At 40.2% G+C, this 13,578-nt stretch overlaps 1 protein-coding gene across 1 annotated transcript in view; it reads right to left on the bottom strand.

Annotated features, from left to right (window-relative positions):
* Positions 1–6,876: 6,876 nt before the first annotated feature.
* Positions 6,877–13,578, bottom strand: part of GNAT3 (guanine nucleotide binding protein, alpha transducing 3) — a 13,650-nt gene continuing 6,948 nt past the window's right edge. The window contains exons 3-6 of the mRNA XM_010286823.1: positions 12,919–13,047; positions 8,845–8,974; positions 8,486–8,639; positions 6,877–7,162 (exon numbers count right to left, since the gene is read on the bottom strand). Of these exons, the coding sequence (XP_010285125.1) occupies positions 6,972–7,162; positions 8,486–8,639; positions 8,845–8,974; positions 12,919–13,047 (604 nt within the window). The 3' untranslated portion in view covers positions 6,877–6,971. The remainder of the gene's footprint in view (positions 7,163–8,485; positions 8,640–8,844; positions 8,975–12,918; positions 13,048–13,578) is intronic.

Below are 13,578 nucleotides of genomic sequence, written 5' to 3'. Positions count from 1 at the left end.
CTATCACAAGAACAACCACTGAACAGTGCTGCTAGGTAGCAAATTGCAGCTTTTTATTTTTTAAGTAAGATCCATATGAATGCATCTCCTGGCTGCATAATTTCATTTTACAGCTTCTTGCTCCTATGTGTACAGTACTTGCACCCATGTGTAAACACAGTTAGTGGTTTTGATCAATGTGTTTTCAAGCATGTAAGTGCCCCTAGATCTTAGGTCTCAGATGATCCTCCTATGTGCTTCTTCGGAATTTATGATTTGTTTTTAATGGACTGTACCAAGGATCAGAAGCTTTCACAATACTCATCATCAGAGTCTCATTGCCCTGTGATTTATATGCCATTCCTATGCTTTTAAAATGTTATAGAAAAGGGCTGTATTTATGGCAGGTTTTCTACAATATTATAAAAAGTGGTTGTAGGACATGTAATGTATCTTATGGATACACATTATAAGGAGGATATATGATCTTTTCTGAGTGTCTTGCAACCTTCATTGACACTAAAAAGATTTAGGTGTCCCTGTGGATGAAAGAATGGACTGCAGAGTCTTTAATTAAATTTATTAGAATGAGTGGCTGACTCAGAGTTGAGAAGGAGCATGACCTTTCCACATCAGTCATTTGCTCCTAGGGCCAATGTAGAAAAAATCCTTGTAATCCCCAGGAAGAAAAATATTCTTTGGGTGCTTCCTGATGGCCTCTCTGGCCATTTTGGCCCCAGTACCGCGGCTCTATAGTACAGCAGTTTCACTTGCTTAAGTGGTTCTTTTCACGTTCTCAGTGACGGATACTCTTGCTAAATCAGGGCCTTGGAAAGTGTTTCATCTTCAAAGATAAAGCAGTGAAAATGTAAGGGCATCATGGAATCACTTATTTCCTTCTCTAAGACTTTGCTTATTGCCAGTTCTCAAGGGAAGGGTTAAATTTTTTTTTCCTTTCTTATGAAAAAAGGAGTCCAACAATGGAGCAGGTTCTCCAGAGAAGTTGTGGATGCCCCTTTCCTGGAGATGTTCAAGGTCAGGTTGGATGGAGCTTTGAGCAACCTGTTCTAGTCAAAGATGTCCCTGCCCATGGCCAGGGGGGTGGAAATAGATGATCTTTAAAGGTCACTTCCAACCCAAACCATTCTATGATTCTATGATCCTTAATTCTTCCAGATGTTTCCTGGGATTAGATGCAGGTAAACAGAAGAATGAATGGGGACCCAGTAAGAGCAAACATTTAGTTAAAGAGAAAAGAAGAAGAACTGACAGAAGCCTAGGAAAGGGTTATCTAGAACGCATGTAAAGATACCTTGTCACTGATGTGGCCCGTGGCCCATAGCCCAGACGCATCCTCATGGACATTTCACTTGTAACTTTTGAATTTCAGAAAAGGTGAAAGTAGTCAAGGCCTAGTTTATTTCTTGAAATTGTAGGAGTAATGATATTAGTAATCAATCAGACATAAAATGCAAACCCTTACTGTCCTTGCCTATATAGAAGCCCTCAACAATTTTTAAAGTTGATGTCCCATGTTTCATGCCCTTATAGAACTTACACCATCACCACTTATACCACCACCAACTTATACCAACTTATACTATACAGAACTTATAACATCTGTGTAAGTTCAATGCATGAATAAAATGATCTCACACAGCCAATTGAGCTGGATTTGCAGTATTATCGAAAGCAAAGCTGCTCTGCGAGGTTTTGGATGCCAGTTTCAAATTAAAGTAAAGGTGAGTGTCCTGGTTTCAGCCAGGGTAGAGTTAATTTTCTTCACAGAAGCTAGAGTGAGGCTGTGTTTTGGATTTGGGATGAGAAAATATCGATAATGTGTTGATGTTTTGAGTTGTTGCTAGGTAGTCAAGGACAGTCCAGCTTCTCATGCTGACCTGCCAGCGAGCAGGCTGGGGGTGCACGGGGAGCTGGGAGGGGACACAGCCAGGACAGCTGACCCAGGCTGGGCCAAGGGATATCCCATACCATATGACGTCATGCTCAGTATATAAAGCTGGGGCGAAGAAGAAGGAAGGGGTGGAGGGACGTTCGGAGTGATGGCATCTGTCTTCCCAAGAAACCATTACGCGTGATGCAGCCCTGCTTCCCTGGAGATGGCTGAACCCCTGCCTGCCCATGGGGATTGGATTGGATTCCTTGTTTTGCTTTGCTTGCGTGCACAGCTTTTGCTTTACCTATTAAACTGTCTTCATCTCAAACCATGACTTTCCTCACTTTTACTCTTCTGATTCTCTCCCCTGTCCCACCATGAGGGAGTGAGCGAGCAGCTGCGTGGGGCTTAGTTGCTGGCTGGGGCTAAACCATGACAGTGGGTCATTCAAACATTCATGTACTACCAAAGTCACACATACAATCTTGTAACAATGGTACAAACTAAAACCAACTTAATGGCAATGCACTGAAAGCTGGCAGCTTTCGAAGCATTCCGTTGGTAGGTTAATGCTGCCTGTTGAAGAGTTTGCAAAGTAAATCAAAGCAATAATGCCCTTTGCAACAAATCCTTTCTTTTCTCTTTTGCTACCTTCAAGAGACCATACCCACAATAAATCCCTAAAAAAAATTAAGGAATTTAATATACAGAATCACAACTGTAGTTCGTGAAATGAGAAGCTCAAAGAGAGTTACAAAGAGCTGTGGTGTCAAACGCAATGAGTCTTTTGTCATCTTATCCCATTGAAAAGCATGCATTCCTGAAGACCATCTAAAGTCCAAGGGCAGGGATGAGCTTACCAGTTCGATATCACTACTAACCCAGAGTATTTGTATATGTCACATATGCTGTGCTTAATCATCTTGTTATGGGCAAAACAAAGAACAACATCTTATTCCAGAAGTCAAAATGTTATTGTTAATCTAATTTAAAGATTTGAGTGTGTAACCAAAATACAGAAAACAGTTAATATTAGTTAGTTCAAATGCAGTTGAAATTTTCCAGATTAAAAAATATATCTTGTCAACAATATTAACAGTTAAAGGTTGTAATAAAACCACCCTCCTAATATTCTGTGCTTTTTGTCTGGTGCTACATTTACTTCTCCACTGCTCCTCTAGCTGCTAATGCTGATGGGTTTTGTCTGAGGGAAGAGGTGTGACAGCAAGTTGTCCTCCTGAGATATTTGCTGGGAGGAGTATGATATTTATGGTAAGGGTTTTTCATCCTCTTTGCTAGGAGAAGCATGATGTTGACGTTAATAGCTGCTTCCTCCTCACTCTAGGGGCCACTTGGGCCCATTTTTATATGTTTGTTAATATGCTCTACATCATTGATTTTTCTTCCTTGGTCTGTAATTCTTAATGTTGCACCTAACTTTACTATCTAAGGTAAGGTTTATACACATAAGACACTTTTTTTTTTGTTATGCCTACATAGTTTTACCCAGCTCCTAGGTGTGCAGTGCCCTCACTGGTGAGTTATTGACAGCCCTGGGGCCTCTGGTACTATCCTATGCTCAAACCTTTACACCACTATTGCAACATAACTTTACTTCTTTATGCTTCATCGTTTGTGTAGGGTCACAGATAGTTCGTTCTACACAGCCAAATTACTTGTTATTCCTATTTCTAGAAAAAGTTTTAACAACAGACATCACACCAATTTTACCAAGCTAAGCGAAACTAAAAAGTTAAGAGCCATTTCCTCATCAGACAACTGCTGATGCAGATTAACAAGCTGAAACAAAGCTGAGTGCTGGTTGAGACCAGTCCAGACAAAACCCGACAAGCCCCCAGGACTGTGTTAAATTAACACAAAGTCTATGGCTTGATACCAGCAACAGCAATACTGTATTTAGTAACACATGGCAGTACACAGGGCTCTCTAACTGAAGGAGAATAGATTCCAAGGGATCTGGTCCTTAGGCTAAAAGTTAGGGTGAGAGCTGACACTAAGATTAAGGTATGGACAAGAGCAGTTTTGAGAAACCTAAATTCTCAATGCTTCATTGAGAAATCAGGAAAATTTTCCTGAGCAAAAGGAAAAAAAAAAACATGTACAAAAAGCACATGGTAGATAACATGGTCTTCCCTCTTCCTCCTCCCCCAAAATACAGCCTGGTCATTGTGGTCCTCCTCATGTCTCACTTTTTGTCCCTCCCTGGGAACTCAGGCAGAGTTCAAGCTGCTGCGGGCCTACGGCAGGGTCAGGCTGCAGCGCAGGCTGTGTGTCCGTGCAGGTCTGGCACTGCTAACCCCGGGCCGGTGCCTGAATTTAGCTGCTCAGTGACTCCACAAGGTAAATTTGGAGACACTTAATGAACTTAAAGGATTCGCCAGTCTTCAGGAGAGAGCAATCCAGCTTTCCATGTGAGGTAATCCAGCCCAAGCGGGATATAGGTGACCCGTGTTACACCCCACATAGTACGGGAAACATGACAGGTTCCCTAAAAAAATGAAGGACAGCAGGCTTCCTCCCCGGCCTGTTCCCTGCCTTCCTCAGCCAGCCGAGCTCTGTGTGCGCCGGGAGACATAAGCCCGCAGGGTGGCCTGGCCCACTGTGGCAGCGGTGCTGCTGGGCGCCTGGTGAGGTGGGACCCATCGGGCGGCCCCAGGACGGAGATTATTTGGGATCTAGCAGCCCACTCTGGTCGGTCTGTCCCAGCAGATCCCGCAGCACAGCTGTGTGCCGCACTGGTGGGAGCGCTGGCTCCAGCGGGAGCCAGAGCAGCCGCCTGGGCACTGTCCCGTCCTCACAGCTTGGCCCACCGGCCCCACGGGCAGCCCAGCGGCACCGCCCGAAGGCCTTCCTCTGGGGGGTCTCCAAGCCTTCCTCTGGGGGGTCTGCAAACCTTCCTCTGGGGGGGTCTCCAAGCCTTCCTCTGGGGGGTCTGCAAGCCTTCCTTTGGGGGGGTCTCCAAGCCTCCCTCTGGGGGGGTCTCCAAGCCTTCCTCTGGGGGGTCTGCAAGCCTTCCTTTGGGGGGGTCTCCAAGCCTCCCTCTGGGGGGGTCCCCACGCCTTCCTCTGGGGGCTCTGCAAGCCTTCCTTTGGGGGGGTCTCCAAGCCTTCCTCTGGGGGGTCTGCAAACCTTCCTCTGGGGGGGTCTCCAAGCCTTCCTCTGGGGGGTCTGCAAGCCTTCCTTTGGGGGGGTCTCCAAGCCTCCCTCTGGGGGGGTCTCCAAGCCTTCCTCTGGGGGGTCTGCAAGCCTTCCTTTGGGGGGGTCTCCAAACCTTCTTCTCAGGGGTCTCCAAGCCTTCCTCTGGGGGGTCTCCAAACCTTCCTCTGGGGGATCACAAAACCTTCTTCTGGGGGGCCTCCAAGCCTTTCTCTGGGGGATCACAAAGCCTGCGGTCACTCCTGGCACCAGTTTGCCAGAAACTCAGGCAAACTTCGGACAACTTAATTTCTTAAAGCGTCAATAGGAAACCCAATCTGTACAGTTTTACCTGTATTAACTTTGAGGCTACAGCGTAAAGTCTGTTCAATTTCTTAGGCGTTTGCTTGAAGAATATATTTGAGAGATGTATTTGCTCATGGACTTGTTTCTTAAAGATCTTGGCTTCTATTATGCCATCAAGGCATCCAGAAATTAATGTTGATGTCACAATAGTTCAAATTATTCAATTTAAATGAGATTTATTATTGGAAATGAATCCATAAACCTTACCACTGTAAATCCATTATTTTCGATACAAACAAGGAATTTATCAAGCAAAGCATTACAGATCACGCAGCAACAGAAATACAGACAGTGCAAAATGTATTTTAGCTCTCCACTTCCAACTTCTGCTGGGAAACCTGCACAGATTGATGGCCTTACTTATGTGGACAGCTTGCAGGACTCTGCTGTTCAGTGACCAAGTTGCCTATTCTAGTGTTTTCAATAATTATATTAACTGGAACACAATGAGTATATGGTAAAAATTAGATTGAAGAAAAAAATAAAAGAAACATGCTATCAGTGATCAGATTTCAAAAGTGAGTGTTGTTTCAAGACCAAATTTCAAAATTCAGCTTAATATATTTAGAACTCCCGTTCTGTTTAACATACTTAAATATTTTCTGTAGTTATAGTCATGGTAAATAAGTAAGAGTTCTTCATTAGCAAGTTCTTTGCATAGAGAATAGATCTCCATGCCAAAGTCCCAAGGCTGTGTTTTTACCACAAGGACTGGTGGGTTTACATCTGCCTTGCACTGGTGGAAATCACTGTTACAATCACAGGATACTGAAGAAGCTGTCCAGTAGCAGGAATAATAATTATTATTAAAAAAACCAAGTCTTTTAATTGTTAAACAAAAGTTTCAATTTGCCTTTATGGCCTATGCAGGAACTAGCAGTTACTATAATATTTTATGCTCCTCAGGGATTCAGAAAACTTGCCTTCATTTTACTGTGGGTTTTTTTTTTCCCCCAAACTGGATAGCATTATTTGTGAATTTTATACATGTGCAGTTTTTATGTATGTGTCCCTCAGCTCTTCTAAAAAACCAGTATAATTAAACATTCAGATTTGCACTGCTCTTTGTCATACACCAGTTAAGTCTAGGGTGTTTGCCTTTGTTGAATTAATGGTATGTCATTTTTAGCTGTGAATGTAACATGAAAACACATGAGTAGTGAATGGAAATTATCTATTGACACTGTTTAATGTTATAGTTTTCTTAAGGCTTTACATATAAATGAAAGTCAGTTATCTTATCTGTTACATATTATCCTTTTCCCCCCATCATTAGAATACACAGGATACTGAGGTGTCCCCAGTTTCCTGAGAAGTGCTGATTATCTTCAAATCTTATTGATTAAAATAGGAATTTCCCTTTGATTCCAGTAGGATTTATCAGTGCCTGGCATCTCTGTGGAGCAGGAACAATCGTTCTGCAATGCTCAGGCTATACCCAAGGCTTAACTGACAGCTAACGAAAGCCTAACGGATATTGTTTCCTCCCTAGCATTTTTTATTTCAGTCAGCACACAGGATGAAGATAGGAAAGTGGACAGAGATGAAGTCAGGCTATGATAAAAGGAATGAATGGCTAGAAAAGCCCACAGTCTTTCAGATTTTCCTTGATTATTATGTCTGTGACTGCATCAAATACAAACTTGACATTCTGGGTGTCTGTGGCACATGTCAGATGACAATATATCTCTTTATCTTCTTTCCTTATGTTCAAGTCTAGGAATTGTTTCTTGATGTAATTTCCAGCATCTTCAAATGTATTTAGACCTAGTGGACAGAACAATAAAAGAAAGAGAAGACACATTTCAAGAATAACTTTTTTTTCTTTTTTTTTTTCCCTAAAGGGAATTAACTTCATTCATTAGATGTAGAAAGTTTGTATCTAAACTGTTCACCTAAATTTAAATTTCAATGTCTTCAATTTCTGAAATGAAATGCTCCTGAGTAAGTCAGTGTGAAACAGTTACGAACCTTAAAGAGAGAGTAGAAATGAGAGAAACAGAAGAAAAAAGGAAGGAGCATAAATTCAAAGGGAATCAGATAGGTAACAGACAAAATTGGTGGGAAGTACAAAAATGAAGAGATAAAGAAAAGAACAAGCAAAAAGAAAAAAAAGAAGGAAAAAGAGAAAAAATCAGATGCTTATATTTTATCACAGAATTTCTTCATGAAGCTTTTCTGCCTTTTGGTAGTACTCCTTTAGGGCAACAGCAGGCGTGAACACTGGCACTGCAGACTCAGTGTAGGTCCGGAGCAGGATGAGACCTCCGGAGGCAGGCTGCTGCTGAGAGCCCTTGCTGGCTCCCATCGTGTCTGAAGCCTCAGGCTGTGTAAAATGGCGTAGCTCCACTGGGTCTAGCACATAATGTTTGATTATCCTAGTGAAGCACTGAGCAATTTTGGGTTGCTGTGTTGATGTGTCCTAAGAAAGGGACTGAAGGTTTTCAGGAAGTGCACAGAACCCAGCTTCTAATAATAATGTTTATTTAAGTATGTTTCATTGTGGACACTCCCTATCACTAATACGCTATGTTAATATTAAAATTCCAACAGCTTTTGTTTTTTCTCTTTCACTTTTTGACCTAGCTTCATATATTCTCTTGCATCAGCTTGGAACAGTTGCTGTTTTCTATTTCCAGTAGACACTACTGTGACATACAGAAAGAGGCAGACTTCCTTTAGTGAATGTTTTTTTTTCAAAATAGGAGAAAACCTGGAGTCAGTTATGGTGTGTGTGAGGAGTGATAAGCCACTGACTTGTACTGAAATATTAGCTGAGTTCATCACATCACGCTACAGCCATCTGAAACTTCTGGTTCTCTTAGCTTCCTCTACCACCAGTCGAGAGAAATAAGCGTCTCCAGAGAAAGAAGATCCCATGCTAGGATAAGCACCATGAGTAGGTGAAATGAATTGGATTCTGGCCATGTCTGCCCCATACTATTCTTTTGAGAGAAAGGCTAGATGCTTAGACAAGATGCTTAGCATTTAAATGGTTATACATAGGTGACTTGAGTCAAAGTCTCAGTCTTTAATGCACGGCCTACACTATCATCTGAATGTATTTTCTTCTGAAAACCCCAAACTTACCATTATACTCAGGAAAGCAGATATTTAGATGAACTTTTGTTATTTTCTCTTGAAAGAGGTCTTTTTTGTTTAGAAACAGCACAATGGAAGTGGCTGCAAAGCACTTGTGGTTGCAGATGCTGTTGAACAACTGAAGGCTTTCATGCATTCTGTTCTGTTGAGATGCAAAAGGTGAACATGAGAGACTGGCAAAACTCATCCCCATATGTCATTTTGCTGTAATGTTCTTTACTGGCAAGAACCAATACAGCATAATAGCCTTTAAACGGTTATCAGGGAACGGGAATATTTCTGATATGCCATCAGAGAGTACATTAAAACTTAGCAGCAAAAAGGGTTGTTTATCGCTTCTGACTCACCACTTCTTTATCTTCCACCAGAACCATGTCATAGGCACTGAGTGCAGCACAGAATATGATGCAAGTTACTCCCTCAAAGCAATGAATCCACTTTTTTCTCTCTGATCGCTGTCCACCCACATCAAACATCCTTTGCAGGAAAAACAATATATGTACAATGTAAATCACTAACTAGTAATGATGTAGTCATGCTGCTAATGTGTAGAGTGCAACTAGAGATGAATGACAATCAAATATCTAGCTTTTCCAAATATCGGTCTATTCTATCCCAACAGGTCAAGGAGATAATCTGTTACTTATGGCTTTGTAGTGGGCAAAAAATGAAACATAATGGCTTAAATACCTGCATATAGGAAATACGTTTGGTACTTTCAGGTGGCACTCCGTGTTGAGGAAGTGGAGCTCTGTGTAAGATATCAGTGTAGCACTAAGCTCTGCAGGCAAGGATTTATTCAGGACAGAGTTCATACATGGAATATTGACAAAAGACCCTCAAATCTGCATTCGTTACTTCACAGTTTTTCTCGTAGTGAACTGACATGTTGATCAATAAGGCATATGATTGGAAGTTGGTCATGGGGTGACCCACTGGTTATGTCTAATTGACTGGTGTAGACCTATATTTAGTCATGTATTCATTGCCCTGGCATGGTCACTTAGCTATCTGTATAACCTGCAGCATGTGCCTGTGGGGGTTCTCTGCCCTGTGAATCTCATTAGTTGCTGTTTAAGCAGCAGTTCACGGGGAGCAGGAATCCCTTCATATGAAAAAGGGAAAGTGTAGGGCTGTCCTCCTCTGCATTAATTTCCTTCAGTCTTTGCTAGAAATTACTACCTTTGGGTAGAGCCGTATGAACTTTTTATGGACTCTATATGGGGTCCAAAGCCAACTGAGCATACTTAGCTAGGACCTAGTTAGGGCCCAACTGAGATGGAGCTGTCATCAAAGCTACCACTGTTCTGTTAGCACTAGCTTTCAGAATTGCCACTTCTATTTGCATTTCTTCAGTGATAAAGGATAAGTCTTTCTTTTCACTGTTTTTCTGACATAAAAGGTGCCAAATTTGAATGTTTTTCAAGTGCATTAGAAAGGAGAAAAAATATGTAAAAAATAAAATTTATTCTGCCCTTACTTTTTCTGTTTCCCTCTGTGCATGATGACTTTTATCTGTGCTGCCTGTTTTTGAACTTAAAACTGTAAAACCTAACCCCTGTTGCATTATCCCTTCCTTCAAGAAAATACGTTAGATCTTAGTCTCTGGATGTATCTCCTGCAGTATTTGAAAATTAAACACAGCTCAATTTTTATAGCAATGAAAATACTGGGATTCAGTAGGAAAAAATCATGTCAGTAATAAACAGCAGTAATAATTTTTTACTGAAACACCATTTTTTGCAGTATATTGATCCTCTGTTTAAACACAGATTATTCTTTATCATTTTTCATCCTGCTTAGAAGAAATGAAACCCTTCCCAATGCTAGTGATTAGCTATTACTGCAGCTGAGGAGTTATTCTAATTAGTCTAATTCTCTAATTAGAGAATTTCTTTTTTTTTTTTATAGTACATTTCATCTCTTTGTCTGATCATTAGGTGTCTATAAATGTAAATCATTAGGAAATCAGGAAGCTGTTGTGGAGCAAGATTTTTATAACAGTAATGGCATGCTTCCAAGGATATCTCCACCGAGTTCAGAATGCCTACTGAAGAGTGAGGTCAGTATGAATAAATCGTCTTGACTTTTGGCTGTGATTAGTGCACCAAAGTAACCTGCCGTTACGTATCATCCTCGACTTGTGGTATGTAACTCTGAAATCAGGGTTATGGGGCTGGGGGGGAACTTCAAAATCGAGTCTGCAGTAAAGTTGCACCGGCATACATAATCATATGAATCTGCATTCACTTCCTGCAAGCTTTTAGCATATGGCCCTATGAATATTCATGAGAAGTCGGTTCAGATAGGACAAGATCAAGGCCAGAGGCAATACTTATGGACCATTTTTGTTGTACTAACCTTAGGTTGCTTAACTCTTCTCATGTCAGCTCAGAACTTAACATATGTACATGTAAAACTTACATCCCTCTGTGAGTGGTATAGAATGTATTTCTGAGATTGTCTTTTTCTTTTGACAAGACAGACAAAGTTAGTCTTGAAAGCTCTATATTTTTCCAACATTATTCTTGGAAAACCTAGCCACAGATATGGGACTAGCTCTACATTCATTTGTCCTAATGGTAGATATATAGTGGGACCTGAAAACTAAAATAAAGCTTGCCTGATTTCAGTCAGACTTTTCCTAGCACATCAATGGAAACTACAGCAGGAGAGGACCTGTGGAGACCAGGTCTCCTTTAAAAATATTTTAGTATGTTCTGAGCTCTGGAACTCAAAGTCAACATTAGTGAAATAAATTGAAGAGCACTAGAAAGCTAAATTACACTGAACCAGCAAAGTAACCACTAAGAAGATATCAAATAACAAGAGACGTCTGTGCAAATGTAATTCAGTTCTCTGGAGCAGTACTGGGATTTAGACTTTAACTGCACAGATCCAAAACATTTTCTGCCTCATTCAGTTCAGAAGAGGGACAAATATTTAGTGAATGAAGCATCTGTACATGTTTTCTTTTTATCTGTGTGTGGCTTGTGACCCCAAGCCTCATTTAAGTACATCAACCAAAACTCACTCTGAATGTGGAAATGTTCCTCGCTTTATGGGTATTTCTACAGTACTTATCAAACTAAGTGCAGAGTCATCAGGCTTCCCCAGCTGTTTTGCATTGCTCTGGCAATGCAAAGTAGCAGTAGCCGGCTGATTAAGATGGATTTATAGCTGCTCTGCCTCCCTATAGCAGCTCAAAACCCTCAGACTGTTTTGTAGTGTTTTTACCTCATATTACTTAAGTGTATAAGACCACCAATAAATTTACTCACATAACACTATTGTGAGGCATAGCAGAGAGGCTAAGCACAGTGGTTTGTTTTTTTTTTTTGTGTGTGTTTGTGGTAGCATTAGGAGCCTTCCTCTCGTTTACAAACACTCAGGTAACTTAATTCTCAGTTGTGTTGCATATCAGTTGGACCTAGACACCAATTCTGGTGTCTACTTCAGACATCTGAACATCTACTTCAGAATCTGTTTTTGCGTATGTAATCTCTGTTGTGTCAAAGCATCTGTGTGGTAGCATAGGTAGTTTGGGGGATGTTTAATTGCCACATGAGGAGAAAAAAAGAAGCCCAATGAAAAATGTAAAAATTATAATCCTGATGCTTTGTACATCTGTCTATCTCTACAGTCGGTTTCTTGTCTAGACTACATTCCTCAATATCCACCCCCGCCTTTAAATTAAGATTTAAATGGGATTCAGTCCATAGAGAAAAGCATTATGGAACACCGAAACAATCATAATTCATTCAAATGTTTTTTCATGTGGAAACAGATATTTTTAATTGGTACACCAAGCATAACAAAACCTTGAGTATCTGAAAGTGTCAATTATTTTCAGTCAAATTTCACAGACATATTATTTTTGAGAGTTTTTTTCCTAACATTTTGCTTTTCATCTTCAATGAGCATGAAGGCATGCATGTTAATACTGAAATTTCCCATGGGACAGAAATTATTATTTTTTTGCCAACTGTAATGCATTCCAGTGTTAAAAGTAGTTATTTCCATTCTCAAAAGAAGAGAGTGAAAGGTTGAGAGTGCATGTAAATTAGTAGTCATCAAATGTTTTGCATGCTGTTAAGAACATTTAGCTAGGCAAATTTCATAAATGTCACAAACAATTATTCAAATGGCAGGATACAAAGAATGCTTTTTAGACACTTACATATGTAAAAATGTCCTTTTAGAACCTGATATGCTGAGATTCTCAATAGTGGTCCATTATATGCTTAGACTTGGAGTACTGGTACTAAAATATCTTGATTTTTGGCTGTTTCAAAATATTAAATAAGAGTGGATTCAAGGATATCTCAATGGGAATAGCAATATTATAATAGGTCAATACCTTTGAAAAGAACATACTTAAAGATAAAACTACAGAAAACTGTCAAATACAGCTTTCGTACCTGAAGTTCAAGTCCTTGAACGAAAACTGAGTCTCTATAATCCCAGTTGTTTTCACTCGGGAGTGCAAAACATCTTGCTCACTAGGCACATAGTTTGGCATTGCTAATCTGTCCAAATCATTGAGGTAACTAAGGAGAGTAAAAAGAAATGGTAATTGGTGAATTCAAAAGGTGAAATGAACATTACATACAATAACTTCATATTGAGACACTTCTAAATATTTTATATAAATTATACATTTAAATACAATAGTATTGTTTTTTATACAACCTAAATCCACAATCCAGGGCCTTTCTTTTTTTTTTCCTTGTCTATAGAAGTGTAGTTTAGTTGTATATAGTGAACAACTTTCTTAGAATTTCAGTTAATGAAAATCCTTATTTTCCTCAGGGACAATAAAAAATTTATTTATAAAAATTTATAAATATTTATAAAAATTTATAACTGTAGGTTAGTATTCTCCCCCCCACCCCTGGAAAAGAGTGGATTATCTGATTTTATATCTGGGATACAGAGATATCATTTACATGAAACGAGAATCTGAACCAGATCTTTGAAGCCTGTTCTTGTCCTATCACCAACCCTTCTCCTCTCTCTTCTAGGCACAGGCAGCTTTCTTGAAATGGGTGGACAGAGCCTATGAATCCTACTGGCTGGGC

The sequence above is a fragment of the Phaethon lepturus genome, unplaced genomic scaffold (genome assembly GCF_000687285.1).
Source record: "Phaethon lepturus isolate BGI_N335 unplaced genomic scaffold, ASM68728v1 scaffold9535, whole genome shotgun sequence".
Classification (NCBI taxonomy): Eukaryota; Metazoa; Chordata; class Aves; order Phaethontiformes; family Phaethontidae; genus Phaethon; species Phaethon lepturus.
The sequence above is the reverse complement of the archived record's forward strand: the minus strand, read 5'-3'. Positions and strand labels throughout refer to the sequence as shown.